This window comes from Apodemus sylvaticus, chromosome 7, assembly GCF_947179515.1.
Source record: "Apodemus sylvaticus chromosome 7, mApoSyl1.1, whole genome shotgun sequence".
NCBI lineage: Eukaryota > Metazoa > Chordata > Mammalia > Rodentia > Muridae > Apodemus > Apodemus sylvaticus.
This window is the reverse complement of record NC_067478.1, coordinates 17553874-17581838: the sequence shown is the minus strand read 5'-3', so window position 1 is coordinate 17581838 and position 27965 is coordinate 17553874. Positions and strand designations below refer to the sequence as shown.

At 45.3% G+C, this 27965-nt stretch overlaps 1 protein-coding gene across 1 annotated transcript in view; it reads right to left on the bottom strand.

Annotated features, from left to right (window-relative positions):
- LOC127689594 (collagen alpha-4(VI) chain) overlaps positions 1 to 23914 on the bottom strand; it is a 99481-nt gene extending 75567 nt beyond the window's left edge. The window contains exons 1-9 of the mRNA XM_052189282.1: positions 23832 to 23914; positions 20128 to 20730; positions 17302 to 17889; positions 15083 to 15694; positions 12206 to 12856; positions 8223 to 8768; positions 7034 to 7582; positions 2632 to 2966; positions 1249 to 1327 (exon numbers count right to left, since the gene is read on the bottom strand). Coding sequence (XP_052045242.1) covers positions 1249 to 1327; positions 2632 to 2966; positions 7034 to 7582; positions 8223 to 8768; positions 12206 to 12856; positions 15083 to 15694; positions 17302 to 17889; positions 20128 to 20730; positions 23832 to 23910 — 4042 coding nt within the window. The 5' untranslated portion in view covers positions 23911 to 23914. The remainder of the gene's footprint in view (positions 1 to 1248; positions 1328 to 2631; positions 2967 to 7033; positions 7583 to 8222; positions 8769 to 12205; positions 12857 to 15082; positions 15695 to 17301; positions 17890 to 20127; positions 20731 to 23831) is intronic.
- Positions 23915 to 27965: the final 4051 nt, after the last annotated feature.

The window sequence follows — 27965 nt, the reverse complement described above, 5'->3', positions numbered from 1 at the left end:
ATATATACATATACATGATAGAACACTTACTTAACACATTTTATATATACACATATATATGTGTGGGTGGGATGCGGGTGTGTATATATACATATATATGTGTGGGTGGGATGTGGGTATGTATATATATACATATATATGTGTAGGTGGGATGTGGGTGTGTATATATATATGCATATGTGTGTGTGTGTGTGTGTGTGTGTGTGTGTATCTCCCTGGTAAGGAAAGAAGGGAAGAATTCAGGTAATCATGTGACTGCTTATGCATATTCTGATCCCCTTCTTGAAGATGGACAGTAAGATTGTACTTCTAAATTTTAGAGTTATTTTATTTTAGATGTATGAGTGCTTTGCCTACATATATGTCCATGTACCAAATATATGCCAGGTACCCTTGGAAGTCAGAGGAGGGATTTCCAGAACCCCCTGGACCTGGAGTTACAGACAGTTGTGATCCACCACGTGGGCGCAGGGAGCCAAGCCCAGGTCCGCTCTAAAAGCAACGGCATGCCTGACCACTGAGCCACTGTTCCAGCCCTGGGACTTGATTTCTTAGGGACAGTTATAAACTTGAGTAAGCCTCAATTCCTTACCTTGAAAAATGTTTTAAGTTCAAAGTGGCAGTGTTGCTTCATCAAATAAGATGTGAGTCATGTCACTCCCAGGGACAACTCTACGGGACAGTGTACAATTCTGCCATTTCCCAGGCCACATTGGTTAAAAAGTCCCTGAGAGCCTGAGCGTGAGTGGGAGGCATAAAGTGCACATCTCCTGGCCTCCTTGAGCCGCGAGACTCGGGGTTGTGTGCATTTGGACAGAATTTAAACGACTGATGAAATTGACACTGAGAGGTGAGCAGAGTCTGCTCACACAAGACCAGCTGGACATAGGCAGTTAAGAAATTCAACCAGGAATTGCTGTGCCTGTTGAACAACAAGTATTACTATTGATATTTAGATCAGTAAACTCATCATATCCACAGTCAGCTTTTTGCTACTGAACAAGCCACTGATAATCTTGTACATATTCCCAGTTATTCCTTAAATATATATTCTTGGCAATTAACATGTGAGCATCAGGAATGCTAGGAGTGGGAGATGCTCCACACCCCCGAGACACCGGGCCTCAGCCCTGTGGGACTGTGCTTCACCCACTGGGGCAGGAGCTTCCTGCAGTCCATTCCCACCAGGCATAAGGAGGCTCAGCCTAGGTGGGGGAGGCCAGCCCATTCAGGGCACACAGCACCTACCTCTGCTGCGAAGGAGCTCCGAGGTTCTCCTCAGCCTCTCTAGGTCTTCATCAAGTCCGTCTGTGAACACTAAAAGGACCTGGGGTGGCAGAGGTGAAGTGGAGAGAGAATAAGAAAGGGAAGGGAAGAGGGCAGGAAGAATGGAAGAGATGAAAGGAGGAAGAAAAGAGAAGGCAGAAGCATATGCTATAAATGCACAATTCTTTTTTATTTTATGTACATGTAAATATATATTTATAAATATATTTATATTTTTAATTTATATATAATTTTATATGATGCAGTATATATTTATATATAAACATATATGTATATATTCATATATATATGAATGATATATAATATATGTATACATATATATACATATATGTATATGTGAGTGTGTGTGTATTTATATATATATATATATATATATATATATGTTTTTTGAGACAGGGTTTCTCTGTGTAACTCTGGCCATCCTGGAACTTGCTCTGTAGACCAGGTTGGCCTCAAACTCAGAGATCTGCCTGCTTCTGTCTCTCAGATTAAAGGTATGCACCACCACTACCTGGCCATTCTTAAAATACAAGTGAATTTTTTTTTTACTCCGCCCAGCCTTTTACTCTATTCCTTTTGACCTATCCTTTTGTTACTAAATTACAACTCTATTTTTATTTTAACTTTCCCTCCCATTGACGGGGGGGGGGGGGGGGGGGAATGGGGGGAGTTGAAACAGTCTAAAGTATCCACTTAAAGATATTTTACAAAAGTTGTCTCCTCTGTCTTTTATCCATTCAAAAAAATACCAAAGTGCCATTAACAAGAGGAGAGAAAGTAGGTGGGGGACATTGTGAATGGAGGGGGAAAAACTGAGTGGAAGTTAAGCCTGAATTATACCACTTGGGAGACAACAGGAAAATGGAAGACGCTTCATGGGGGATTGGGCTTGCTCAAGGTAATGATCAGAAAAGTAACGGTTTAGCTCTGAATAGCTGTGAGTGAGCATAAGAGATTAGGGGGTCATACAGCATCCTCTGGGTGTCTCAAGAATGAACTGTGCGGGTAGCGCATGGTGGTACACCATTTAATCCCAGCACTGGTAAGGCAGAGGCAGGTGGAGCTCTGTAAAGTCAAGGCCAGCCTGGGCTACATAGAGATACCCTGTCTCAAACAGGCAAAAGAAGGAATCAAGCCATGGAAGGATTTGGATAATTAACCAGTGAGCAGCTGGAAGACAGGGTTTTACTCTTTGGTCCCTCCTTGTTTAGCATAGAGCCTCCAGGGCTTAATGAAAACATGCCTATTGAATGGAAGTCACCTCTTGACAGTTCTTTTGGCTTCAGTTACAATTGCTTTTGTATCCTACCCTGCCCCATGCCATGTATCCTAGGCATGTAGTACCTTCACTTTCGCAAGAGACTGGTGGATGGCAGTCTCTCCCAGGGACTGTAGAAAGTCTACATCCATATGGTTGTTCACAGAACCCTGATGCACCAAGAACTTCTGGATGGTCTCATCACTGTATTTATCAAAGCCAGAGTCAAAGACAAACTGGTCGCTGAAGCCTGGAACCACATAACGGAACCTCGGCTCCAAATGGCCAGGAGTCTCACAGCTGATGGTAGAGAGCAGGGCCAGCTGGTGCATCAGCCCCGGCAGCAACCTTCTAAGTTCCTGCTGAGCTCGCTCTGAAGAGGTTGAGGTATCCACTCCTATGGACAGATCCATGTCGCATCCTTTGAAAATGGAAAAGCAAGATCAGTTGTCTGCAGCTGCAGAAGATAGTACACCAGAAGAAAAAAAAAAGCCCTCAATGCAACTCCCAGAAGTCCAAACTTAAATAAAGGTGGGTTAAGTTTGGGGGATTGTTTGTTACATAGTAAAAGCTAACTGATACAAAGTACACCATATGGATTATTTATTTGTTACACAGTAAAAGCTAACTAATACAAAGTACATCGACACAAAGTACATCGTACCTTGCCTTTGTCATTGCAGATCCCATTTCCTCTGCCTGGAGTGTTCTTTCCCATGCAATCCCTGACCCTCCTCCCAGGTGTTCTATTTTTACCTGCACCTCCTCTGATCGAGTACTTAACATCCCGTGTGTCTATTGAAGCTTAGACTTCTCTCCTACTAAACAGGAGTCTTTATGAGTGGGAGCTATGGAATCTGTTCTCCCAAGACCTAATGCAGCACTGGCTGTCTGACAGGTAGGGGAGCCTATAAGTAAGTCTTGAGTCACCTGCAGCCCTGGGAATTTTCTTCCTCATCCACCGCCCATACATCAGTCATGCTTGGGTGTGTGGGAAAGGAAACTATTAGAAAAGGTCAGAGCTGAATGGTATCCTCTGTTTTCTGTTTCTTCTGCCTGAAAAACTGCAAGGACCTCTGGGGAAACTAAATCTAGAATTCAAAGGTCCACTGGTATTCCAGGCTGTAATTAGTGTATAATAAGCCCATTTACAAAATTCCATTGAGAACATGAAATTGATGCTCACAGATAACATCTAGTTTAGAATGTAGATGAAAGAGCTAGTACTATTAATTACTTCAGCAGGGGCAATGCATAGTTAAAACTACTTTAGACAAGCTAGATACGTGGGCATTTCCTCCTTAAATCTTCACACATGGTAGGATGGCTCAGTAGGTAAAGAGGTGTTTGTTGTCCAGCCAGAAGACCTGAGTTCAAGACCCTTCATGATAGAAGGAAAACAAATTGCTGTAAGTTATCCTCTGGACACACACACACACACACACACATACACACACACACACACACACAAATAAATGTAATTATTTAATCTTCATGCCTAAGAATACTTGACTCAGAAAAATTAAAACTACAGATTAGGGGATACAATTTGGGGAGGAATAAGTATGTAGTTGTCCCTTCACCAATAAAATGTTTCCCCAAAATCTGAGATCCTGGGCTGAGATGTGAGGGCATGCCCATACTAGCTGGTGTCTGAAACTAGCACGATGAAAAGTGTCTTTCTCCTGCTTTCATATCCAATAACTTGTTTTTAAATATAGTTCAGGTTCACAAAATGACACTCTCACAGATATAAATCCCATTTCTATGTTAGACCCAATTTTATACAAGAGAGTTTTTTCTTTGTCCATGGTTATTACTGTGTTTCTAATTTACATGCCCCTAGAACCTTCCCAGCTGGTTTTATTCAATAAGTAACAAAAGTGAGGAGCCATTTTCTTTTCTGTTAATGGAGAAGGTTGGCTCTTAGCAGACAATCTCCAAGGTCTTTTTCAGCTTTGTGACTCTAGATTTCTGTAATTAATTAGTTCCTGGCTGTTATTAAAGTGTCCAGTGCAATCTCATCAAAAAGTTAAAAGAAACCCTGGAATGAGCAAAAATTCCAATCCAACTGAAAAAAAAATACAAAGAAAAGGTGGGTGCTGTTCACCTGCAAAGAAAAAATATAGGACTTTAATACCTGAGGAATCTGAGCTACAACATATGGGGTATCCCATGCTCCTTGCTTTTTTGTTTTGCGTTGCCATTTTGGGGTCTGTTTTGTATTGTCTGGTTTGTTTTGTTTGAGGCAAGTATGTTCTACCACTAAACTACACCTCATCCTCCATCTTTACCCATATTTTGGGTACCCAACTGCACCCATATTTTGTTTTAAATGATTTCCAAATTCACTGGGCTACCACAAAGCAATGATCATCTGTAAACAGCATAAGCAAAGACACTTCACAAAAGCAGATGTTCAAGAGTTAACAGGATAGAGAGAATGTAAGCGTTCCTTCTAGGCTCTGCCCACAGTCACCTGGCAACAGCCAGGGACTTCTGGCTTACTATAAAAGAGATGTTTGCCCCTCCTCTCTCTCTTACTCTCTTATACTCTCTGATTCTCTTCTCTCCCTGACCCCTTTCTCCCTCTCTCCCCATCCCCTGAATTGAACTCAGTGGGTCTCACACATGTATATGCACATGCATGTGCATACATGTACACATGCACACTCCCATACACAAACACACATGCACACACATATACACATGCATGCACATACATATATGCACATGCACACACGTGTGTACAGTGATATTCATTAGAAAGAAAAGTAGGTTTGTCAGGAGTGGAGGGGAATGAAAGGGGTGATGGCATAAAAATGATTATTTGCATTAGAGACATGGATAAAATTAATTAGTTAATTAATGTTTAAAATGAAGACTCCTACCCTGACTTCCCAGCCTTCATTTTAACACTGTCCCAGATGATTCCAACATGTTTAAGCTTGTAAGACCTTGCCGGGCTATATTATACTGTATCAAAAGGTAAACTAGAGGCCCTGCAAGGTGGTACACACACCTTCAATCCCAGCACTCAAGAGGCAGAGGCAGGTGGATCTCTGGAAACCAAGGCCACCCTAATCTACATAGCAAGTTCAAGGCCACCCAGAGATGCTTAAAGAAACCCTGCATCAAAAAATAATAAAATAAAAGGCCCCACACAGACTGTAGAGCCATCCACCTTGAGGATGTAGTTCAGTAGTAGAGCATTTGCTTAGCATTCCCAAAGCCTTGTATTCGGTGGAGGTGGGGGGTGGGGGGTGGGGAGCATCTGTGGACCTGGGTTCAATTCCCACCTCTCACAACAATCTGTAACTCCGGTCCTAGCGGGAATCCAGTGCCCTCTTTCATGGGCTTTCATGGGCACTGCACATTTGTGGTACACGGACACACATACTTACAAAATAAAAATAAACATTTGAAAAATAAAAAAGAATTCTAGGGGATTGAGATGGAATCTAATGGCAGAATAGTTTGCCTGGAAAGCTCAAGACCCTGAATTGAGTCCTCAAAGCTGCAGTGTAGGGGAGATAAGTGTGTGAGTGTGTGTGCATGTGTGTGTGTGTGTGTGTGTGTGTGTGTATCTGTGTGTATCTGTGTTATATCTGTGTCTATGTGTGTGTGTCCATGTGTGCATATCTATGTGTGCATCTGTGTCTATGTATGTATCTGTGTGTATCTGTGCATGTATCTGTGTCTATGTATGTGTGTTCATGTTTGTGTGTCTGTGTGTATATCTGTGTCTATGTGCATGTGTCCATGTGTATGTGTCTGTGTGTATATCTATGTGTGTATCTGTGTTTATGTATGTGTGTCCATGTTTGTGTGTCTGTTTGTGTATCTGTGTCTGTGTGTGTGTGTGTGTGTGTGTGTGTATCTGTATGTGCATCAGCATGTACATGTATCATCCCCTGTGATGATGAAAGTGTATGTGATAGCCTCTCACTTACTGTAGAGTCATTCAGGAAGGTTTTTTTCCCTATCTCTATCACCCCCTAAAAGTCAAGTCTTAGGGAAAGAAGAGAAGAATCGGTGCAGGCTACCAATTAGGGTTAGACTGTCTCTGAACCTTGCCGTCGTCGTGGGCAGGAGTTTTACAGAAAAGACAGTGTGTTCAGCTTCCTGAGAGCCTGTCTCAGTGAGGTGTCTCTCTGCTCCTGCCCTGTCAGAGCCACAAACCTTCAGGAAGCTGTGCACACATTCCTATCTGGATTCGTCTATGCTATAAGGGCCGAGTGGTAAGAAATTGCGGTGACAGTTCTAAGAATGTTCATGTCTCAGGTGACCATGGTAGGGGCAGCACAGGAATAACTAAGAGTTCCCAGGGAAACCTGAGCCACTGTTGTGTCAGGAGCTCAGAGCCTGCAGATATCTTCCCATCCACCTCCTGCCCAGCTAGAAGGATCAGAGTTCTACATTATTAAAAGAGCAAGCAGGGTCCCCGACATCTCTTATAGCTTGCAGACCAAATAACCTGTCACTCACCTTGGGAACTACAGACCTCATAAAGAATTTCCTTTTCCAGGTTCTGCAGGGACTCAAAATTTTCTTCATGGTATACTTTGCGTGGGTCGCTAGTGATCTCCAAAAGCTGGGCTCTTTGAGCCTCTCCTACCCCAATAGCAAAAATACCTATGTTTCTGTCCCTGAGGGCTTTGGCTGGGGGAGCTACATTATCGTGGGAGACCCCATCAGTGATCACAATCAAATACTGATGAACTCTGGGTCTTCCTCCTCTTGAACTGTCAAAAAAGGGCAGAGTGAAATTCAAGGCTCTCCCAGTACGGGTACCATCGTTCATCTGTTGGACATTCACGATGGCTCTGCACATGTCCACCTTCGAGGAGTACTGGTTGAGCCTGAATTCTTCCCGGGGAGCGGAGCTGAACTGCAGAAGTCCAATCTGAATTTCATCAGCACCAATATTAGACTGGTTCACCATTCTCTCGATGAAGTCCTTCATCTTTTTAAAGTCTTTAGGAGCGATGGATTCTGAGCCATCAATCAAGAAGATGATGTCAGCTTTCTTACAGTCTGGGGGTAGGGGCAACACAAGAGGACATTTGGTCAGCACCTGGAGCCTGCAGATTACAAGTCCCCAGGGACAACCAAGAGTAGCATACACACAGTGGGAAAATGTTTTTAAAGGGAATAATAAGTGCTCAATAAACTTTCTGCAACTCAGCACAAACTAGTCTCAAAATAAGACACAGCCGTGGGATAGAGACATAAAATTTGACCAGCTTCGTTTAGGCCAGGTCACTGTCATTCTGCTCAAAAATCGCTCAGTAGCCAGTGACTTACATAAGCAAATAAACACCATTCAAGTAACTAAAGATCCACTAAATAGATTTTTAAAAATCTTACTCTATCAGCGGTAGAGGCCATGGCAAGGTGCCCGTGCTCCTGTAAGTAACCTCTCACCCGTGTTCCCATAGCAACTTTCATGAAATCCACTGGGTTGCAAATGGAGGAAAAGGGAAAAAAGAAAAAGGGAGAAAAAACCCACAAAAATAAAGGAGGCAGTCAGATAGAAAGGAAAAGGGGGATCAGCGGAAAGAAGAGGGGAGCAAGAGAGACTAGTGGGGTGAATATGATCAAAATATATCCATATATAGAATATAATGAAACCCAGTCATTCATAATCAATATGTGATCACTTTTTAATTCTTACTCTCTGAGGAGCAGATGTCCTGAATGATTTCATTCCTGATGGATTTCAAGGAGTCAAACTCAGATATGAAAAACATCTTGCTGCTCGCGATTTCCTCAAGCTCAGTCGTATTAGCATCCCTTACTCCAATGGCATAAATATTGACTCCCATGTTCCTCAGTCCCTGTGCGGCCTCAGCCACTGGGTCTGAAGACTGACCATCAGTGATAACGATGAGGTATTGGGAAACATTGGTTCTGGCAGTGCTTTCGAAGACCGGGGCCATTTTGCGCAAGGCCTCACCGGTGGTGGTCCCGCCTCCTCCCTGCTGGATGCTGTAAATGGCTGTGCTCAGTTCTGCCATGCTGGCATACTGGTCGAGTAAAAACTGGCTTATAATTTTGTCTGAGTACTGAACGACTCCAAATCGTACTCTGTCAGGCCCAATGTGGAACGTCCTTATCGCCTCCCTCATGAAGTCCTTCATCTCAGTGAAGTCATTTGGTCTGATGCTGCCAGATCCGTCGATAAGGAAGTAAATATCTGCTTTCTCCACTGTCATGCAATCTGGCCAATGAGAAGAACCCATTAGAACAGAATGTCAGTAGGAGGTATGTAGCCAAAGCCACTGATCCTGACTACCACCCTGCTCCCTCAGCACCCATAATCCCCTGGGCATGGGGCATCGTAAGCCTCATCCTGGACAGAACACAATGCTAGAGGGGGACTAGTCACAGCCACTAGCCAATAGTTGGGAGAGTTGGTTAAATGCCCGAACTCTTAGCACAGTTTAGTGGTGTGTCCCTTTAATCCCAGCACTCAGGAGGCAGAGGTATGAGAGTTCAAGGCCAGTCTGATATACATAAGTTTGAGACCCTGCCTCAAAAAAATGTATACATATATAGCTGGGCAGTGGTGGCACACGCCTGTAATCCCAGCACTTGGGAGGCAGAGGCAGGCAGATTTCTGAGTTCAAGGCCAGCCTGGTCTGCAGAATGAGTTCTAGGACAGCCAGGGCTACACAGAGAAACCCTGTCTCAAAAAACCAAATAAAACAAAAAAACAAAAACAAACAAAAAAAAGCATACATATATAAATACGTACATACATACATACATACATACATACATACATACATACATATATACATACATACCCCAGCTTCCTCACTCTTGGGTAGGACAACTCTTAAGTGAGTTCTCCATAGTTTCTCTGAGGCTACAGCAGAACTGGGTCTGAATTTTCCTGCAGCCAAACCTTAGGCTACCTCCCTCTCCCCACTCACTCTATTCTCTTATTCTCCCAAATCTCTAATCCCCTCCAGTGTGGGAACCTGGATCCAGGAAGGGGTGAGGGAGGAAGAGTCATCAACCGAGGAAACACTTCGGAGACCAGCGTCAGGGTGCAGATCTACTGTATTGTACAGCAGCAAGAGTTCCTACACAGCCTCTGGAACAATGGAGGAGCAGTACTAGCTCCAGAGTAGCCGACTACCCCACGGTCACTGTGGGGAGGTGCCAGGCTGCCAGCACCGAGAAGACTTCTGTAAAGAAGGGTGAAGCAGCCACCCGTTCCTCCATTCTGAGGTTTCACTAGTTTGCTAGGATCCTCTATTTTGTGTCACGAGGTATGCCAGTGGACATGGGCACTCCTACTATTAGGGCTATGCAGAAGCCTTCTGTACCAACCCCCTGGCCCCACCAGGGGCCACAGCACCCACACCCTCCCAGCGTCTGCTGAGGTCAGCCTTGCAGACAAGCCATGATGTCCCAGTGCTCCTCACCTCTGAGCCGTCTCTCCAGGCCTCAGGTGAAAACCTTTTGAATGTGTTAACTAGATGGATCACTAGGCTCTGGTATCCAAAAGCCCAAGAATGTCATCAGATAGCATCTTCGACCCTTGGCAGAGATTCCTCCATTGCTCTGTCCCACCCTCCTAAGGCTTCCTTCCATCATTGTATCTGAAAAGTGCTGTGATTATGACTTCCTTTATTTGTCAGATCACTACCATGTTGGAACAAGGAGTTTGGGATAGCTTAAATCTGCATTCCCGTGTGTGGAGATTAGAGTAAGGCTGGCCCCCACGAGCTCATTTGTTTGAATGCTTGGTTGCCAGCTGGATGACTATTGGGAAGGATAGGAGGCGTGGTCTTACTGGAGTAGGTGTGTCTCTGGGGTGAGCTTTAAGGTTCCAAAAAGCACACACCAGGCCCAATGTGTTTGTCTGACTGACTGTCTGTCTGACTGTCTGTGTCCCTCTCTGACTCTGTGTCAGTGTCTCACTGTGTCTCTATGTCTCTGTCTTTCTCCCTCTCCCTCTCTTTTTCTCCCTCTCCCTTTCCCTCTCTCCCTCTCCCCCCTCTCTCTTTCTCTCTCTCTCTCTCTGTGCCAGTTGCCTGTTGATCATGATGGAAAAGCCCTCGGCCATCACTCCAGCACCATGCAGGCCTGGGTGCTACCACGCTCCCCACCCCCATGAACATGGGCTAAGCCTTTGGAACCATAAGCCAGGACCCAACCAAATGCTTTTCTTTATAAGAGTTGATAAGTCATGATGTCTCCTCACAGCAACAGAACAATAACTAAGACACTGTGTCATTCTTACTCATATCTGGCTCCAGAACAGAATATCTCACCATTAAAATGAGAGGTGTGGTTTTGTATTGGCATGTGGTTTACAGGAAGATGCATGCCCCTACGGGAGGTGAAGGAAGGACAGACAGCTGTCCAGAGATGGAGAGAAGGACCACTGTGCAGGAAGGAATGTCTGCATGCATCTTACATAGCAGCAGAGCCAGGTTCTTCGAGGGGTTCTGAGGAGCCCAGGGCCCTGAACCCCACATAGAATCATACATTCTTACCAATCTGGTCAAATACATGTAACTCTCAGTCAAGGGTGGGGAGGACATTCCTTAGAGTCAGGCTTCTACTGAGCACCTACATGTATTACACACACCAAGTATTTAAAAGGCTCACACACATGTGCATGCATGTGTATGCATGCATGTATGCCTCTGTGTATATGTGATATATACATACTGGTCCATAACTGGTAGATATTCTGATCATTATGATTATCCAGGAAGAGTTCTGGTAAAAAAAAAAAAAAATCTTGGAAGTTTCTGTTAATATACAAGCATCCTCCAAACTCTAGACTTTGGGATGATTTTCCTGACTGCAGGCATCATCTAGGCTGCTGTGCAGCCTGGGACAGAAGTCACCTCTCAGACTCTTCAGTCCGTTTGTGAATTAGTTTTTCTCCTCTTCTGCCCAATAGGAGATAAGCGGGGAATGGTCCAGGAAATGAAAGCCTTCTTTAACAAATTTCTCACTACTAGAACAGAAAGAGGGGGACTGAAAACACAGGTCAGTGGGAAAGATGGAGACTCATTTGTATGATTCATATTTCTAAACCTCGGGACAAGAAATCAGGAAAATGTAAAAATCATTCAGTATGTTTTAAAAATAGAACTTCAGTGATTTTTCCCCCTGAAGATATAATCACAGGCTTGAATTTTAAGTCAATTATTTGCATTTCACTGATTTGAATTTAAATCTATTCTTCTAAGTTGAGTCTGAGAAATACCAGTAGGGTAGAAGAAAAATAGAGAAGCAGACACAAAGACCTTCATAACAACTAAGGCATCTAAATTTTACACATTCAAGCCAGGGGTGGTAATGCAGGCTGTAGTCCTGGAACTTGAGAGGTAGAGGCAGGAGGCTAGGGATTTTATCAGGTTGTAGTAAATTTAAGGCCAGCCTGTTTTATGAGAGACCCTTTCTCAAAAAGTAAGCTATTTACTAGGAACTTAAGGTCCTCTGTTGTGTTTAGAATCAGGACTAAATTAAGATTTTCAAAGTTCAGGTTTCTGTTTTTTTAATGAGTTGACCCCTATTTTTTTTTCATGGTGGGAAAGAGACAGGAAGGAGACACACACACACACATACACACACACACACACACACACACACATACACACACCAAATGCAGATAAGCCCTCCTACCTTTTCGTTTACTTTGTGGTGTGTTTTGTGGAGGAGTGCAGCTACTCATCAGAGGAGGCATTCTGCTCAAAATCTCAGGGCAGAGATTCTTTTTAAGTTTGTTTCCCACAACACTGAGTTGCAGAAAGGACTCTAGGCGGACAGCGTGCTTCCAGGGAGGGTATGTGACAATCTTCTCCAAGTCCCTACTCTCAGAGGCAGGCTGGATGGCCACAGCATAGATGGTGACCCCGGCCCTGCGGAGGTGGGAAGCAGGTGTAGACACATTGTCTAGAGAAGGACTTTCCATGATGACCACAGCTATCCGCTGTACACCCTGACTGCTCCTGCTGCCCTTCTCTGGAAGGAACACTTCTCCCCTCAGGAAATCCAAGGCAGCACCTGCCTTCGTCCTTCCTCTTCTTGCTCGGAAAGTTAATCTGTCCAAATGGCGTAAGACTTGGGCAGCATTTTGAAACGTATCCAGGGAAAACTCCAGCCGTGGTTTCTCATCGTAAAAGACCAAGCTGACTCTCGTGGTATTGGGGTGGATGTTGAGAGAGTGGACAGTGGTCTTCAAGAAACGGACAACTTGCTGGAAATTGGGTTGCCCAACACTGCTGAAGTCCTCAACAAGGAACACCAGGTCAGCTGGGAAGGGAGCCAGACATGCTGAAAACCAAAAGACAGAGGTTTTCAGCCTGAGAACGGAGGAATAAAGAAAACACTCGTATACAAAGGTACTGCTGGGACGCGGTCATCTGCCACAGTAATGCATCTAAGGTTTGAAGCTACATTATGCTAACTTCTACTTGGGTGCTTTAGAATTTAGAGGAAGTCTTTTTTCCCCAAAAGTCTCGCCAAAAAAACCAATATGGACACCCACCATAAAACCACCCAAGATCACCTTCAGGTTCATCTCACAATCTGAGAAACTCTGGGTAGTGGCTGGCTTTTTCTGTCGCTTTTCTTCCTTTAAGAAGACTCGGAGTCAAAATTCTCTATATGGGTCTGAAACATCCTTTATTTAATCACTCCCACCACCACCTCATGTAATTTTAACAGAGACAAAATTAAATTCTTCAAGTTTTGTGAAAATCTTTCCCCGAATATTGGGCTAACTAGATATGGTAAGGCATGCCTATGATCCTAGCCCTTGGAAGGCTAAGGCAGAAAGTAACAAGTTCAAGGCCATATTGGTCTATCTAGTGAGACTTTGTCTCAGAGAGAGAGAGAAAGAGAGAAACAAAGAAACAAAGAAACAAAGAAAAGAAGGGAAGGGAAGGGAAGGGAAGGGGAAAGGGGAAAGGGGAAGGGGAAAGGGGAAAGGGGAAAGGGGAAAGGGGAAAGGGGAAAGGGGAAAGGGAAAAGGGAAAAGGGAAAAGGGAAAAGGGAAAGGGAAAGGGAAAGGGAAAGGGAAAGGGAAGGGAAAAGAAAAGAAAAGAGAAGAAAAGAAAAGAAGAGAAAAGAAAAAAGAAAAGAGAAGAAAAGAAAAGAAAAGAAAAGAAAAGAAAAGAAAAGAAAAGAAAAGAAAAGAGGGGCTGGAGACAGGGCTCAGTGCTTAAGAGCACTTTCTGTTCTCGCAGAGGACCTAGGCTCAGTTCCAGGCATCCACATGACAGCTCGCATTCACCTGTGACTCCAGACCCAGGGATCACCCGATGCTCTGTTCTGGCCTCTGGGGACTCCTTCACATATGTGGTACACACAAACTCATACAGGCACATACACATATAAATAAAAATAATAAACAACAGGGGTTTGTTGAGGGAGGGACAGCTCATCAGTTGAAAGAACTCACTACTCTTCCTAAATCTAAGTTTGATTCCCAGAACCCACGGGTGGCCCCCAGTCATCTGTAACTCCAATCCGACGTCCTCTTTTGGCCTCCACAGGCTCCAGGCATGCACGTGGTACATGGACACACATGCAGGCAAAACACCCACGCACATAAACTAAAATGAAAGGTTGATGGTCCATCTAGAAAAGGTATGTGTTAGCTTGGGTTATTATTCAGAAATATTCTCTCCCCGCTCCTCATTCCCATGGAAACAATACACTTTCTTCCTCCGTGGATGCTGACAGTCATGTGACTTGCTCTCACTAATAGTATGTCAACAGATGCTGGGAGATCTGAGAAGAGCTTATACAGTTGGACCTTTCTCTATGGTTCCACAATTGGCACAGAGAGATTTGCTCAGAGTAGCTGGGTGACATTGGGGGCAGAACCAACCCCGGCTAAGCCTCGGACCTGCTAATAAGCCCAGGTAAGGTCAACAGACGGCACCGCTGGACACCACAGCTAACCCAGACCTGTGAGGATAAATCATCATTTCCGGCCACTGACACAGACGGCTGGAGCAGCATATTAGTGTAACCACAGGTACCACAAGATGTCTCACTGAGGCATTCCCATGTCCTGTCAGCTTTCACTTCCCTGTCTACAGGGAAAAGTCCTTCCTACTGAGGGATGCAGAATGCATCCTCTGCCCCGTCTGCTCTTTCCCAACTATTTCCTCCCCTTCCCCTCCCCTCCCCATTGCCCCTCCGCCTCCCCCCTCACCTCTCCCCCTCTCCTCCTCCTCCTGTTCTCTTCTTTTAGAAAACCAAAATAAGACAGCATGGCCTCATGGAGTGACACTAGCACCATACACAGTATGCAGCTACCGAAGCTGACTTCGATCCTCAGATCCTCCTGCCTCTCTACACCTAGAATGCTGAGGGTACAAGCATGCATGGTTGCACCAGTTTATGTGAGGTGCCAGGCACCAAACCTAAACCTTCATGCATGCTAGGCAAGTATCCTATCAATTGAACTACGTTCCCAAGCCCCTAGGTTTTCTTCATACACTATGACTTCCTGGTAACTCATATAGCCATGGATCAAGGCTTGCTTACCTTCTTCTACAGCTTCCTTCGCAACCTCGATCATGACCTGTGGAGGCTGTGGACTCCCCTGGATCAGCATAGTCACATCCCGCATTAGCTGTCTGACTCCATCTTCTGCCTGCAGGTCAGACGCAGGCACTACAGGCCCTATGCCCTCCAGTTCTGTCCTGTCAAAGTCCTGCAAGCCCACAGACACGATGCTCACGCCTCTCTTCCTCAGGGTCTGTGCGACTTCTTGGACCTCATCCTCAGATTTCCCTGAGGTAATGACTACCACATACTGAGGGACACCCTGTAAGAGCCGGCTTCCTGCTGCTTCCTGGAAGAAAGTCCGATGAAGAAACCGAAGACCTTGGCCTGTCTTCCTGGAGCCACCTCGGAGCACCAAGTGCTCATGGACATGCGTAGCCATCTCATTCCGGGTCTTGTGGGTATTGAACAAGAACTCAGTATGACCTTGATCGCTATACTGAGCCAGCCCAATCTGGTATTTGTCCTTGCCAACCTCCAGGAGGCCAATAAATCTAGAGATGAAATTCTGCATCCACTGGAAACTGGTCTGTGATGTCCCCTGGGAGGTATCAATAAGAAAGACCACGTCCGCGTAGGTCTTGGTAGACTCTAGAGGCAAAGGAAAGAGGTAAGAGAAGACAAAGGAGAAGAGGAATCAAATTAAATTCTTGTGAAGAACGGAGTACAAGAATGGTTTGCTGTGGGCAATGAGAGACAGGCAGTGTGTTTACACAATAGTGCACACCCGGGACGTGACCCTCCCCTGCATGGAACTCTGTCACAGGTGCTCTCTCATGCTCTCTCTTTCTCTCCCTCTCTCCCTCCCTCCCTCCTTCCCTCTTCCTCTGCCACTTCTTCCTTTCTTCTCTACCTCTCCCTTCTCTTCCTCCTCCTCTTCCAGCCTGCTTCTTTACTATCTGATTTTTATCTTCCCCCAATGGAGAAGGCAAGAATTGAAGCCCTACTGTGTGGCTTCTGTGAGCCACAGCTCTTCCTACATTGTCTCAGCTGATCCTTACACAGCGTTCTTCTCCAAGCTCATTGGCTCCACCATGCAGGCGAAGACACTGAAGAGAAGAGGAGCTATTTCAATGCTCATATAACTACCCAAATGACCTACTTTGTCTTGGGGCTTGGGGGGTGAGGATTTTATTGGATAAAAGGGAGAGAAGAAGTCAAGTGCGGTGGCTCACACCTGTAATCCCAGCACTCTGGGAGGCAGAGGCAGGCAGATTTCTGAGTTTGAGGCCAGTCTGGTCTACAGAGTGAGTTCCAGGACAGCCAGGGCTACACAGAGAAACCCTGTCTCGAAAAACAAAAAACAAAAAAACAAAAAAGCAAAAAAAAAGGGGGGGGGGGAGAAGATATCTAGAGGCATCCAGAAGAATCCAGAGCAGAGGGAGAAAGTAGACTGGATGTGTCCAGCAGACCTGGCATGGCTGGGGCTATGGAAGCAGAGCGTGGGAGAGGATAGTGGTGGTAGTGGGACGGTGGAGCTAGGAGAGAGAGAACAGAGAGAACGCAGCGACACCAGCCAGAGCACAGGGTTGTAAGAACAGCTGATTATAAGAAGGGTGAGTAGCTGGGGATGGGAGCCCATGAGCCAGAGAGAGTAGAATGGAGGGGAGGGGATGGGAGGGAGGAAGGGCTAGGATGCGTGGACTTTGAAATGTGTAACAGGTGCTTGCGATACAGAGGGAGTCTGGAGGCCAGCAGAAGCTTTGATGCACTAATAGGCGCCACGAGTAGCCAGCCATCTGTCCCTTCTGCCAGAAGTAAGGGAAATGACTCGTCTTGGCAGATGGGAACCAGTTTCACGAGTTCCTGGAGAATGCTGGCTTTCATCTAACCGCCAGGAATCTTCCTATAGTCCAGGTTGAGCTCATTCTGGATGTATGGACTGCCTTCTGGAGTTTGGAAAATTAGAATTTTCTTTGGATCTGACAGTAATGGAGATGCGGCAGATGCAAGATTTTAAAAGTATGTCTTCTGCACCCCTAAGCCCGTGCTGCCTCTTCTAAACAACAGCAGCACGTCCTCTCCGTTCTTTTCTACCTACGAGTTCTCTAATCGTCCTTCAAGGCCAGCTAGGACTTCCTCTCCTCTAGGAAGCACCCCAGATGCTCCCATGATAATAGACCCTCCTTCCCCTTTGGAAGCACATTACTCCATTGCAGTTCAGCAGTAGATTCAGTGATAGACTGAGCGGGTCTTACTTTTTGTCTGTCTCTCCACCGTGGGACACAGAGTCTGAAGGAGACTTCCTGACAGCTCCTGCAAGAGGCTGAAGTCTTCTGTGGTGAAGAGAAACTCCTCAAACGGCTCACTAGCTATTTTCTGCAACTCTTGAACATCTTGAATATTGATCCCTACCACATACACAAAGACTCCATCTCTTTTCAGCTGGTCAGCCGCATCCTGGACCTCATCATTGGACTCCCCATCTGTCACCAGGATGACAATCTGAGGAACCCCATCCTTGGCACGGCTGCCACTCAGCTCAGTCAAGTAGTTGGCCCTGATGAATTCTAGGGCACTTCCAGTATTTGTACCCCCCATGCTGTAGGGCAGATTCCGGATCTGTTCCAGGACCATGCTCTTCAGAGAGGACTGCTTCAGCTGAAAGGCCGGGTAGATGTTGTCACTGTACTGGACCAGCCCTACTTGCACCTGGTCACTTCTGACGTCAAGCCCCGAGACAACGGAGTAAAGGAAATTCTTTACTTTCTGGAAGTTCTGGAGTCCAATGCTAGTTGAGCTGTCCACTAAAAACACAATATCTGCCAGGGATGCTTCTGTGCATGCTGTAAGAAAGGAGGTAATTGGAAGGGAGTCTCAGAGGGGTTTGTTCTAAATACCTAGAGTCAGTAAAGCACCATGCTGAACAGAAAGGAGGGAGAACAGAGGTGTGCTGGAGTGTATCCCTTCCCCTCCGCCCCTCATCTTCTAGATGCTTCTAGATATCTCATGTCAAGAAGGTAAGCCTTTTGCAATTTTAACAGCATACTGAAAGAGGGATGGTCTTACTTCCTGTCTCCCCTCTTGTGATGAAAACCTCCTTTCCAGGCACACACTGGGACCAACAGACAGGTCAAAGAGCTACAACCATCCCATTCTCTTTAGTAAGACATTACTGCCCATCTAGCACTTAGTGACTCTGTGATCCATCCCTCTTTGAGATTTTTCTTCTCTGTGTCACTGCAATCTTTACACCAGTCCCTACCTGCTCATGGGCATTTTAATGACCATCTACTATATCAGACAACATGATGCTGCCCAGGTCCTGCTGATTCCTTCTGACCATTTCTGAATGTTGCTCTTTGGAGAACTTCCCTCCAGCTACTGTCTTTTTCTCAATTTTACAAAAGCCAGATTCTTGCTGGGCCTAGATTCAGGGTCAAGACAACCCCGAGATGTAACATCTGCTTTAAGTTCCCACAAAACATGTGCTGTTAGGGTCCCATGAAGGGTCAGGACAGCATTGGCTGTGTGAAGCTTTTGGCAGAGTTCACACCCTTCCTTATTTGCCTCTGCATGTCTCTGTCAGCATAGCCTTATTGACTGTCCCCCCAGAGGGAACCCTCCTCAAATGATGTCATTCCAGCCCTTGCCGTGGGCTCTGCTTCTGGAAACACTCTGACAGACCTGCTAGAGACAATGGGTCTAAGAGTCCTGGAAACAACCCTTTAGCTCTACCACACCCTTGTGGTGCCAACAACCTCAGCTTCCTTATCTGAGAAACACAAAAGCAGTGACACTAACCATCCTGCTTACTGATAAATTGGAGACCGTAGACCATCCAAAGGAGAAATGTAAGCAAGGCTTGACCTGGGGGTCATGACCCCTCCAGGGGGGGGTCAAATGACCCTTTCATGGGGGTCTATTAAGACTACCAGAAAACGCAGATATTAATACTACGATTTATAACAGTAGTAAAATTACAGTTATGGTGTAGCAATGAAAATTTTATGGTTGGGAGGTCACCACAACATGAGGAAGTATATTAAAAGGTTATGGCATTAGGAAGGTTGAAACACACTACCATAAAGCAGCAAGCTGGTAATAGTTATGACTACATATATAAGACATCTTTGTAAACCTTGAAGTGCTATTTTTAAAGTATATGATCTTTGTTCTATGACACACTGTCAGGTTTTAGCACATCTTCCACATCATGTGCTCTTGAAGGGAAATACCAAAAAAAAAAAAAAAAAAAAAAAAAAAAGACATAATGGAGGCCTGTCCTCTTGTGGAGTTTGATGGGACCGTACACAGTCATCTCTTTCTCTACTTGAAGTTTTATGCCTTAAGGAAATCCTGTGCCAGTGTCCACAAGTCTAAAATGAATGCATTAAGAGAATTTTGAAAAAACAAAGTTGCGTGTTTTCCAATATGGCTGAGTACCAGCTTATGAAGGATTTTCATTTGTTCGAGTCCTATCGAGGGCAGAAGGAAGTCGGAGACAGGCGTGACCTCTCACAGGTACCAACAGGCAAAACAGCAGGTAGTGCACACGGGTAGCCCTAGGTTACGTAGCCATTGTGCCAAGCTTCGTGACTAGACAATTTTGTTTAATGCTTCTGACTCTCTGATACAGGTGTTATCATCCTAGGAAGAAATTTCAGATTTGGAGCGGTTAAATGGCTTGTCCAAGATGACTCCTGACATGAAAGACAGGATCTAAGCTGGGTCTTTATTCTCTCTAAAACATGTCCTCTTAAGTAGCGTGCTGACAATGAAACAAGCAAGGGCCCTGGGGACCCTTGGTCTACTCACCTCCTGCCCCTTGGCCAGGCAAGATAGGCAGGCAAACCCATGAAGGATAAAACCATTCTAGAAACAAATAATCCTTCCTTCAAAAATGGGCCTACACTCCTGTGTATTGGCACCACCACAGGCCCTCAGTGGTTGGGGAAACAGATACATCTTGTCGGCGAAATTTGTAAGCTCTGAGTTAGTTATACACACATATAGTAAAGGGATATGAGAACGACAAAGCTTGGAATTCTTTGATGTCCAGCAGAGAAAGAAGGAGAAGTTACCTGGAGACTCCTGCTCGGTATCTTGAGCCAGCTTCGCTAATGTACTGCAGAGCTCTGGCCTCAGCTTCTGGGCGAGGCCCGGCAAGCCAGAGAAGTTGGGAACAAAAAAGGTGAAGTTATCCTTGGGACTACTAGCGGTCTCCCTGAGTTCAGCCGGAGCTGCGTCTTTGACCCCAATAGCGTATACCGAGATTCCAGCTCTCCTGAGAGCCTCGGCAGGTTCGCGAACCTGGTCCTCGGCTAGACCGCTGCTCATCACCACGGCCACCTGGGGCACCCCTTGGCTTGCCCGGCTCCCGGCTCCTTCCGGGAAGTGATGCTCTAGGATGAACTGCAGGGCCTGGCCCATCCTGTTGCCTCTGGACTTAAACTGAAGTCCACGGATGTGTTTCAACACATCGACCTTGCGGTGATAGGCGGAAAGCAGGAACTCGGAAGTAGGTGTATCTCCATACAGGGCCAGGCTCACACGGATGTTCTCTCTGCCGACTTGGAAACTGTTGGCCAATATGTACAAGAAGTTCCGCACAGTGGGGGCATACTGGGGGTTGATGCTGGCGTGGACCAGAAACACGATGTCTCCCACAGAAGCCTCCCTGCAGACTTCAAAAGAGAGTTACCTTGAGTTAAGAAGTACGCGTTAACAACTACCAGCTGAGAGCCAGTTTCACCCAGCGCAGTGCCCTCCTCCTCCTTATGGGTGTGCTGGTGTGACTGTCTGATGATAGGCAGTGCAGACACACTGCTCCTTCCCTCGCTCACCCGCCACCTTCCCCTCCTCTCCTCAGACACGTGACCTGTAATTGGGTCCCACCCCAGGTTCTCCATACTTCCTGCACACTTAATAAGAAAACCCAGCTTTCTGCCAGTAGTGGGCGCTGCTAGAAAACACGCAGACCTCCTTTATGTGGAGGTCTGACCCACATATCCCTCTCGCTGCTACAATGGCTGCACGTCTACGTCTGTGATAAGACAGGAAAGGGGAGAGAGAAGACAGCATTGACAAGGAAGGAGCTCTGCTATTGGAAGCAGCAGCATGTTGTGTATGTGTGAGCCACAGCGTGAGTGTGGAGGTCAGAGGACGACTTCAAAGTCACTTCTCCCCTTCCACCATCACGTGGGTTCACCAGACTTGCACCATTGGATGGCCACTGAGCCATCTTGTTAGCCCAGAACTCTTGAACAATCATGAAAACAAATGAAGAAATTAACACTTTGGAACTAGAAACTATTGTAACCAATACACTAGTGTAGCCACTAGCCACATGTGATCACTGAACTAGAGGAACACAGCTAGTGTAAAGGAGAAATGGAACTCTGCCTTTTACTGCCTTTTTATATGCACATGATCAAATAGTCACAATAAACTATGAATAGACACCTCAAATAGTCGCAGGCAGCTAGCAGCCATTGTGTATAAAATAAGACATCTCATTCACCCAGGGGCGTCACCACCCACTGTGGGATAGGTCCACCCACATCAGCCATCAAGCATGAAAATATACAATGAGCTGGCCACAGGCTGATCTGGTAGTGACATTTCTCAACTGATAATTCCCTCTTCCAAAATGACTGTAACCTGTGTCACGGTGACATGAAACCGACCTGCATAACATCCCACTGGCATTCCTCCAAAGAGCTACACAGAGCCCAGCCCTTCCAACATCCAACCCATAAAAGTTAAATTATAAGCCCATACTGTAGAAAGCAAAGATGCAAGACAAGCAGAATCAGAGAACAGCTGTGGGGGACTCGGTAAAATCCAAGGACATCAAATCCCCATGTCTCTTCTAGAGTCCTGGGACATACCTTGTAGAAGTTTGCCTGACATAAAGCCAGATGGCGTCTGACCATAGAAAGGGCAGACAAGTAAGACACCTCAGGCCTTCAGAACTGTTGCTCTTGGGCTCTTGCACGGGGAAGAGAGGACTCAGCCACCAAGTCCAGAAATGCCTAATCGGTTTCTGCCCTGGTGATGGCTAATCTTGGTTGTCAATCTTACAACATCTAGAATTAACTAAAACCAAGAAGCTAGGCATGCCTGTGAGGGATTTTCTTGATTAGATAATTTGAGGTTGGAAGACCCACCCTAAATCTGGGCCACACCTTCTGCCTGCAGCCCTTATAGAAGGATGAGGAAGAGGCAGCTGTTTGCTTTTGTTTTTTTGTTTTGTTTTGTTTTGTTTTGTTTTGTTTTGTTTTGTTTTTAGGGACTTAAACCCCCTCCCCCATTCGTGGACTTGCCATCAGGAGACAGACAGCATTGCTGGACTGCTGGAACCACAGCCTACAAGCCGCTCACTCTCACGTGTCCTGTTTTAGTAGATACACTAAATGTTCTATCCATTTTTACTTGTTTGTTTTTGTTTTTTAAAGAACATTGACTAATACACACTTCACACAGCAGCAAACAAGCTTTCCTTGGTCCTTCTATGCTGAAGAAACCACCTCTGGCTGGAGCCTGTTTTTCCCAGTATGGCTCTACCTTACACTTTCCTCATCCTGTCTCCCTAGGTCTCTCCAGCTTTAGAAGGTCTTTGAAACATGACAAGACTTGCTGTCATGAGAAGGGGAGACAGAGCCAAGGGGAAAATGGAGAGAGCTTGGGAGATTTCCACCAAATGCCAGTCTGTGCAAGAGCCTTTGAGCCTTCCAACCTCAGAGGCATCTCGGTGGGGCTTCAGGCACTCAGTCAACGCTCCCTTGACAAGATGTTCATCTTGAAAACTCCACACAGCCTATTAAAATGGCTGCCAAACGGGCTCGAGGCACGACTCAAGTCAGTAAAGCGTTTGCAACCATAAGGTCCTGAGTTCATATCCTCAGCCCCTGTGTAGAAACAGGGTGCAGCAGTGCAGGCCTGAAAACCCAGTCCAAGGGAGGGAGGCAGAGACGGGGATCTCTGAAGCTCGCTGGCTGGCCGGCCTACCTGAGTCAGCCTCTGGCTTCAGTGAGAGGCCCTGACTCAAAAAATAAGATGTGAAGTGATTGAAGAACACACACCTCTAGCGTCTACACTTTCCTACGTGTGCACAAGCACCCAAAAGCACACATGAACACACTTATGTGCACCGTGTCAACAAACCCATATGCACATAAAGACTGCAAGAAATTACAGAAGCATCACTAGCTTTGGGCCAAAGTACTCACAGGATGGCAATCACCTCAGAACAGCTCTGTCGTGGAGACAGAGCAGAGCCTGCCACTCTTCCAAAGCCCTGTAACTCGGGCTTCTTAGAGCCTGGAAGCACAGTATGAAGCACGGTGCCTTCCATACATCTATTTGTCTTACCGCTTGGGGTTAAGTACTTTTTTATAAAATCAAGTACCCGCCCCTCACTTAGCATGTCCAGACTCCAAGGAAATTCTCCTTCAAGGAGGAGATTCCCTTTCATTATTACGATGCTGCTCGTGATGTATTTCCTATTAAGGTTGTCGCTACTACACACTCCCTGGCAAGCAAGCGTTTGGACTTTTAAATTTTTTCATGGGGGTGGAGAGATGGCTCAGTGGTTAAGAGCACTGACTGCTCTTCTGAAGACCCTGAGTTCAAATCCCAGCAACCACATGGTGGCTCTCAACCATCTGTAATGGGATCTGACATAATGAGATCTGATGCCCTCTTCTGGAGTGTCTTAAAGACAGCTACAATGTACTTGCATATAATAATAAATAAATCTTAAAAAAAAAAAATCACGTATTACCAGTCCTTTGTGACTCGACAAAGCCCAAACCAGCTGCTGCAAGGGAGATGATCAACCAAAATGTCTTCCAAGTTCCCATGCTAGATGTGATCCTAGAGAGAAAAGAAAAGAAAGAGACCTTACAATTTAAAAGTATGTCTTCATTTAAAATGAGTGTATCACGCTGTATGCAAGTTAGACCTCAGTACTACTGAAAAAAAAAATTGGAAGGCAGGAAGGATCTCATGTAGTCAGGTATGAGCGTGTAGCCTGTAAACCCAACCTTACCTCAGAGAAGGGGAAAAAGAGAGAACGAGGCTCAGGGCCCAGCCCGACTAGCCAAAAAGGCAAGTGCAGGGTCATTAAGAGACCTTGTCTCAAAAATAAATCAATAAATAAATAAGTGGAAGGGCCAGCAAGATAGTTCTGTGGGTAAAGCTACTTGCTCCCAAACCCAACAATCTGAGTTCAATCCCCGAAACCCACATTACCAAGGGACAAAACCAACACTTGCAAGTTGTCCTCTGACCACCACAGCTGCACCATAGCACGTGAGTGCACACGACAGACACATACGCACTAAATAAGTAAGTAAAGTAATGTGGAAATATGATTGAGGAAGAAACCCTCACTTCAACCTCTGTCCTCTACACACGCCTATGTAGGCAAGTACACCTAACACAACACACACATATATGTAAAATGATAATGATGATGGTGGTGATGATGATGATGGTGGTGATGGTGATGATGATGATAAACCTCACCACGTTGCTTCGATTGTGTAAGAAAACTGCCCCCATTAGTCTGATCAGGAAGAATTCTGTAAACACTGGAGTGTTCACCTCAGACTTGCTGTTGATAGCTGTGCGGATGTGGTTTGTGGATAGGGGAAGCCTAAGGGGCGGAGGGAGAACTCCCACTTCGCACACTGAATTCATTTGGTGGAGCATAAACATCTCTGGGTGATTTTACTTGTATTTTTATATACAAGAGTTAGATGACCCGATAAACATTTGCAGCATCAAGAATTCATCTACTATCTTAGAGGACATCTTCCTGATAAAAAATCAGCTTAGCCAGAACATATTTTATATTCCCTGGAAGGAACATAAAATAACCTCTTCCCCCTGAGCTTGGACCTATGTCCAACAGCATCCATAGAAGATATCAAATCTCGACTCTATTCTTTTTTACTGTAAGAACAGTGGAGGGACCACATGGGATGTGAGGCTCCGAGCAGAGAAGGTGACATCTCACCTTTACGTTCTCAGCCCATCAATCTCACAACCATAAAACTCTAGACAGTAGGTTGTTTGTGTTTCGATCACAAACCCACTAAACAGTGCATCTTGGGCAGATTGTATTTCTTCTCTGTGCCTTAGTTTTCCCAATAGCACCTACTCAAAGTGTCGTAATCAAGATTGAGTGAGTCTGTCCTTATAAAACATTTTATCCATGAAAAGGACAAGGAAAGATGAGCCTTTCCTCATCTTTCCTGGAAAAAAAAGATATGTTTGTAAAACATATGACATTTCATTCCTAACACCCTGGAAACCAGAGGAAAGGTGCAGAGATCTAGGCCAGCCCGGGCTAACAGCAAATCCTTGTCTCAAAATAAGGAAATAATTAGCCACCCAGGAGTTTTTAAGACAGAAAAGTGGTCATGAGTGAATTCCAGGACACCCTGGGCTATGGAGTGAGATCTTGTGGAAGGGAAGAAGGGAGGGAGGAAGGAAGGGGGAGGGGGAAAGAAGGAAAGAAAATAAAAAGCTGTACTTCAATATTTTTAATTGGAGCTAATAAAGTTATATGTAAAATAAAACTTTCCAAGAAGGCATCTACATTCATATCCCATTGTGTCCTCCTTATTACAAAAAGAAGAATTTTCAGATAATTGTAAATAAAATCTAGTTAGTAAGTCAACATTTATAAACATTTGACAGCTGTGCTTGTGTTGCTGAAATTCTCATCTATGCATTAATGACTTTATTTACATTATATGTAGTATTTCAGGAAGCTGTTTAAGTCTGATAGTTTGCATTTAAACATGCAGCGTCCATCATGGGAACAGGATATAAAACCAGTAAGTGAAGTATGAATAGTTTGGGAAAGCTATTCCAATAGCAAAGGCTATTGAGTCTAATAACAACTAAGGTATTGCAGAAGAGAACGACTTTTCTCAAAGTGTATTAGACAGTTGACTCACATGAACCCACGGCACTTCAGGTGACCTGGCCAAAACTGAGTTCCTCGGGGGCTGGAGGAACTCAGCATCAGAGATGCATCAGAGAGATGTCTGCTCTTTCAGAGGACGTAGCTTCAATTTCCAGAACCCACATAGCAGCTCACAACCATGTGTAACTCCAGTCCCCGGGGATCTGAACCATGTCTGGCCCCCATGGACCACACAGACATAGTGTGCAGACATGCATGCAGACAAAACACCCATGACAGAAAAATAAAGAGTCTGAGTGTGCCACTTGAACTGATAATGTCCCCCACAAATGCCTCAGACTTAACAAAACCCCAGGGTCATGCATGAGAAACCTCCTTTAAGGTGTTGGTCAGGGTATCCAAGTGGTCCCTAAAACTGTTAATATAGTCTATTGCTGTTGCCTGCAGCTACTTCCCCAAGTGTAGTGGCTCTTCCTGGTCGTCAGCTTGACTATATCTGGAATGAACTACAATCCACACTTGGAAGGCACACCTATGATCCTAATCTGGAGGCTGGAAGATACAAGTTTTTGACCTGGATCTCAGCATGGAGATCTTGAGGCATAGTGACTATGAATCCCAGAAGATTAGGGCAAGGAAATCTCTGAGCTCAAGGTCATCTGGGACAAAGCAAGTCCCAGATCCAGGTATGGTGGCATACACCTTTAATCTGGGCCACACCTTCTGCTGGAGACCTACATAAGGACATTGGAAGAAGGAAGACTCACTCTTTCTTCTTCGCCTGCTTGCCTTGTGGGACTGAGCAACTGCTAGATCCTTGGACTTCCATCCACAGCTGCTGCTGATCATTGTTGGGAGTTGGACTACAGACTTTAAGTCACCAACAAATTCCCTTACTATATAAAGACTACCCATACGTTCTGTGACTCTAGAGAGCCCCGACTAATACACCAAGGTGAAAGGTAGGTCTTATAACTAAAGACACCACACACTCTGAATACAGGACTCAGAAGATTCTAGCTGAATCTGACCTGAAAGCCTGCTGTCCAGCTTTCATAATACCAGAAGGTTCTGTGCAAGCTGCCAAGGGAGAGGAACAATCAATAATAGTCCTGCACAGTCATGATGCCAAGACACCATGACAGTGGCATGACTGGATATCCCTAAAGATGCAATGGTGGCACTCAAATATTGGCAGTAACCAACAACCATCTAATTGGACTTAAGACCCAACAATAGGAAGGAAACCATATCTGAAACTAGAAACCTAGCCAATCAGCCAGGACCAGGGAGGTCATGGGTCTTAGCCTTAGATGACACTAGACCAACATAATTCCTAACTATGCTCCGAAACCAATCTAGCCACAGATAACCATAGCTTTCACCCCACATCAGAGAAGCTTCCCTTGACAGCAAATGTAGACCACTACAGAAGCCATCGCAGAAAACCACATAATACAAAGGTCAGCTGGTCACAGGATGCCAGCTACACCCCACACTAAAGTTCCTAAGACTCGGGGAGCATCACAGAAGAGGGAACAGAAAGCTCACAAGATTCAGAGAAACAAGAAATCTGCTGAGAGATTATATCTCCTAGAAATAACAGGGATGCACCCATGATAGCCCACCAAAGCCTGAACAAAGAACTACTTGGAACTAGTTACTGCTGAATGAAGAACTAGTTTCTACCAGGGAGGAGCCCCTGATTGGGTAGTGAATACAAAGTAATCTCCTGATTGGCTATCCAATACAAAGTGATCCCTGATTGGCTATCCAATACAAAGTGATCAGCCCTGAAATCATATACACATGCAACACTAAGCATACTTATAAGGTTGTATTTACATTGTTGGGTTCAGTGGTTAAGAGCACTTGCTGCTCTTGCAGAGAACTTGGGTTTAGGTCCCAGTCCTCACACCAGGTAGCTTATGACCATCTGTAACTCCAGCTCTAGGGGATGCCATGCCTTTAGCCTCC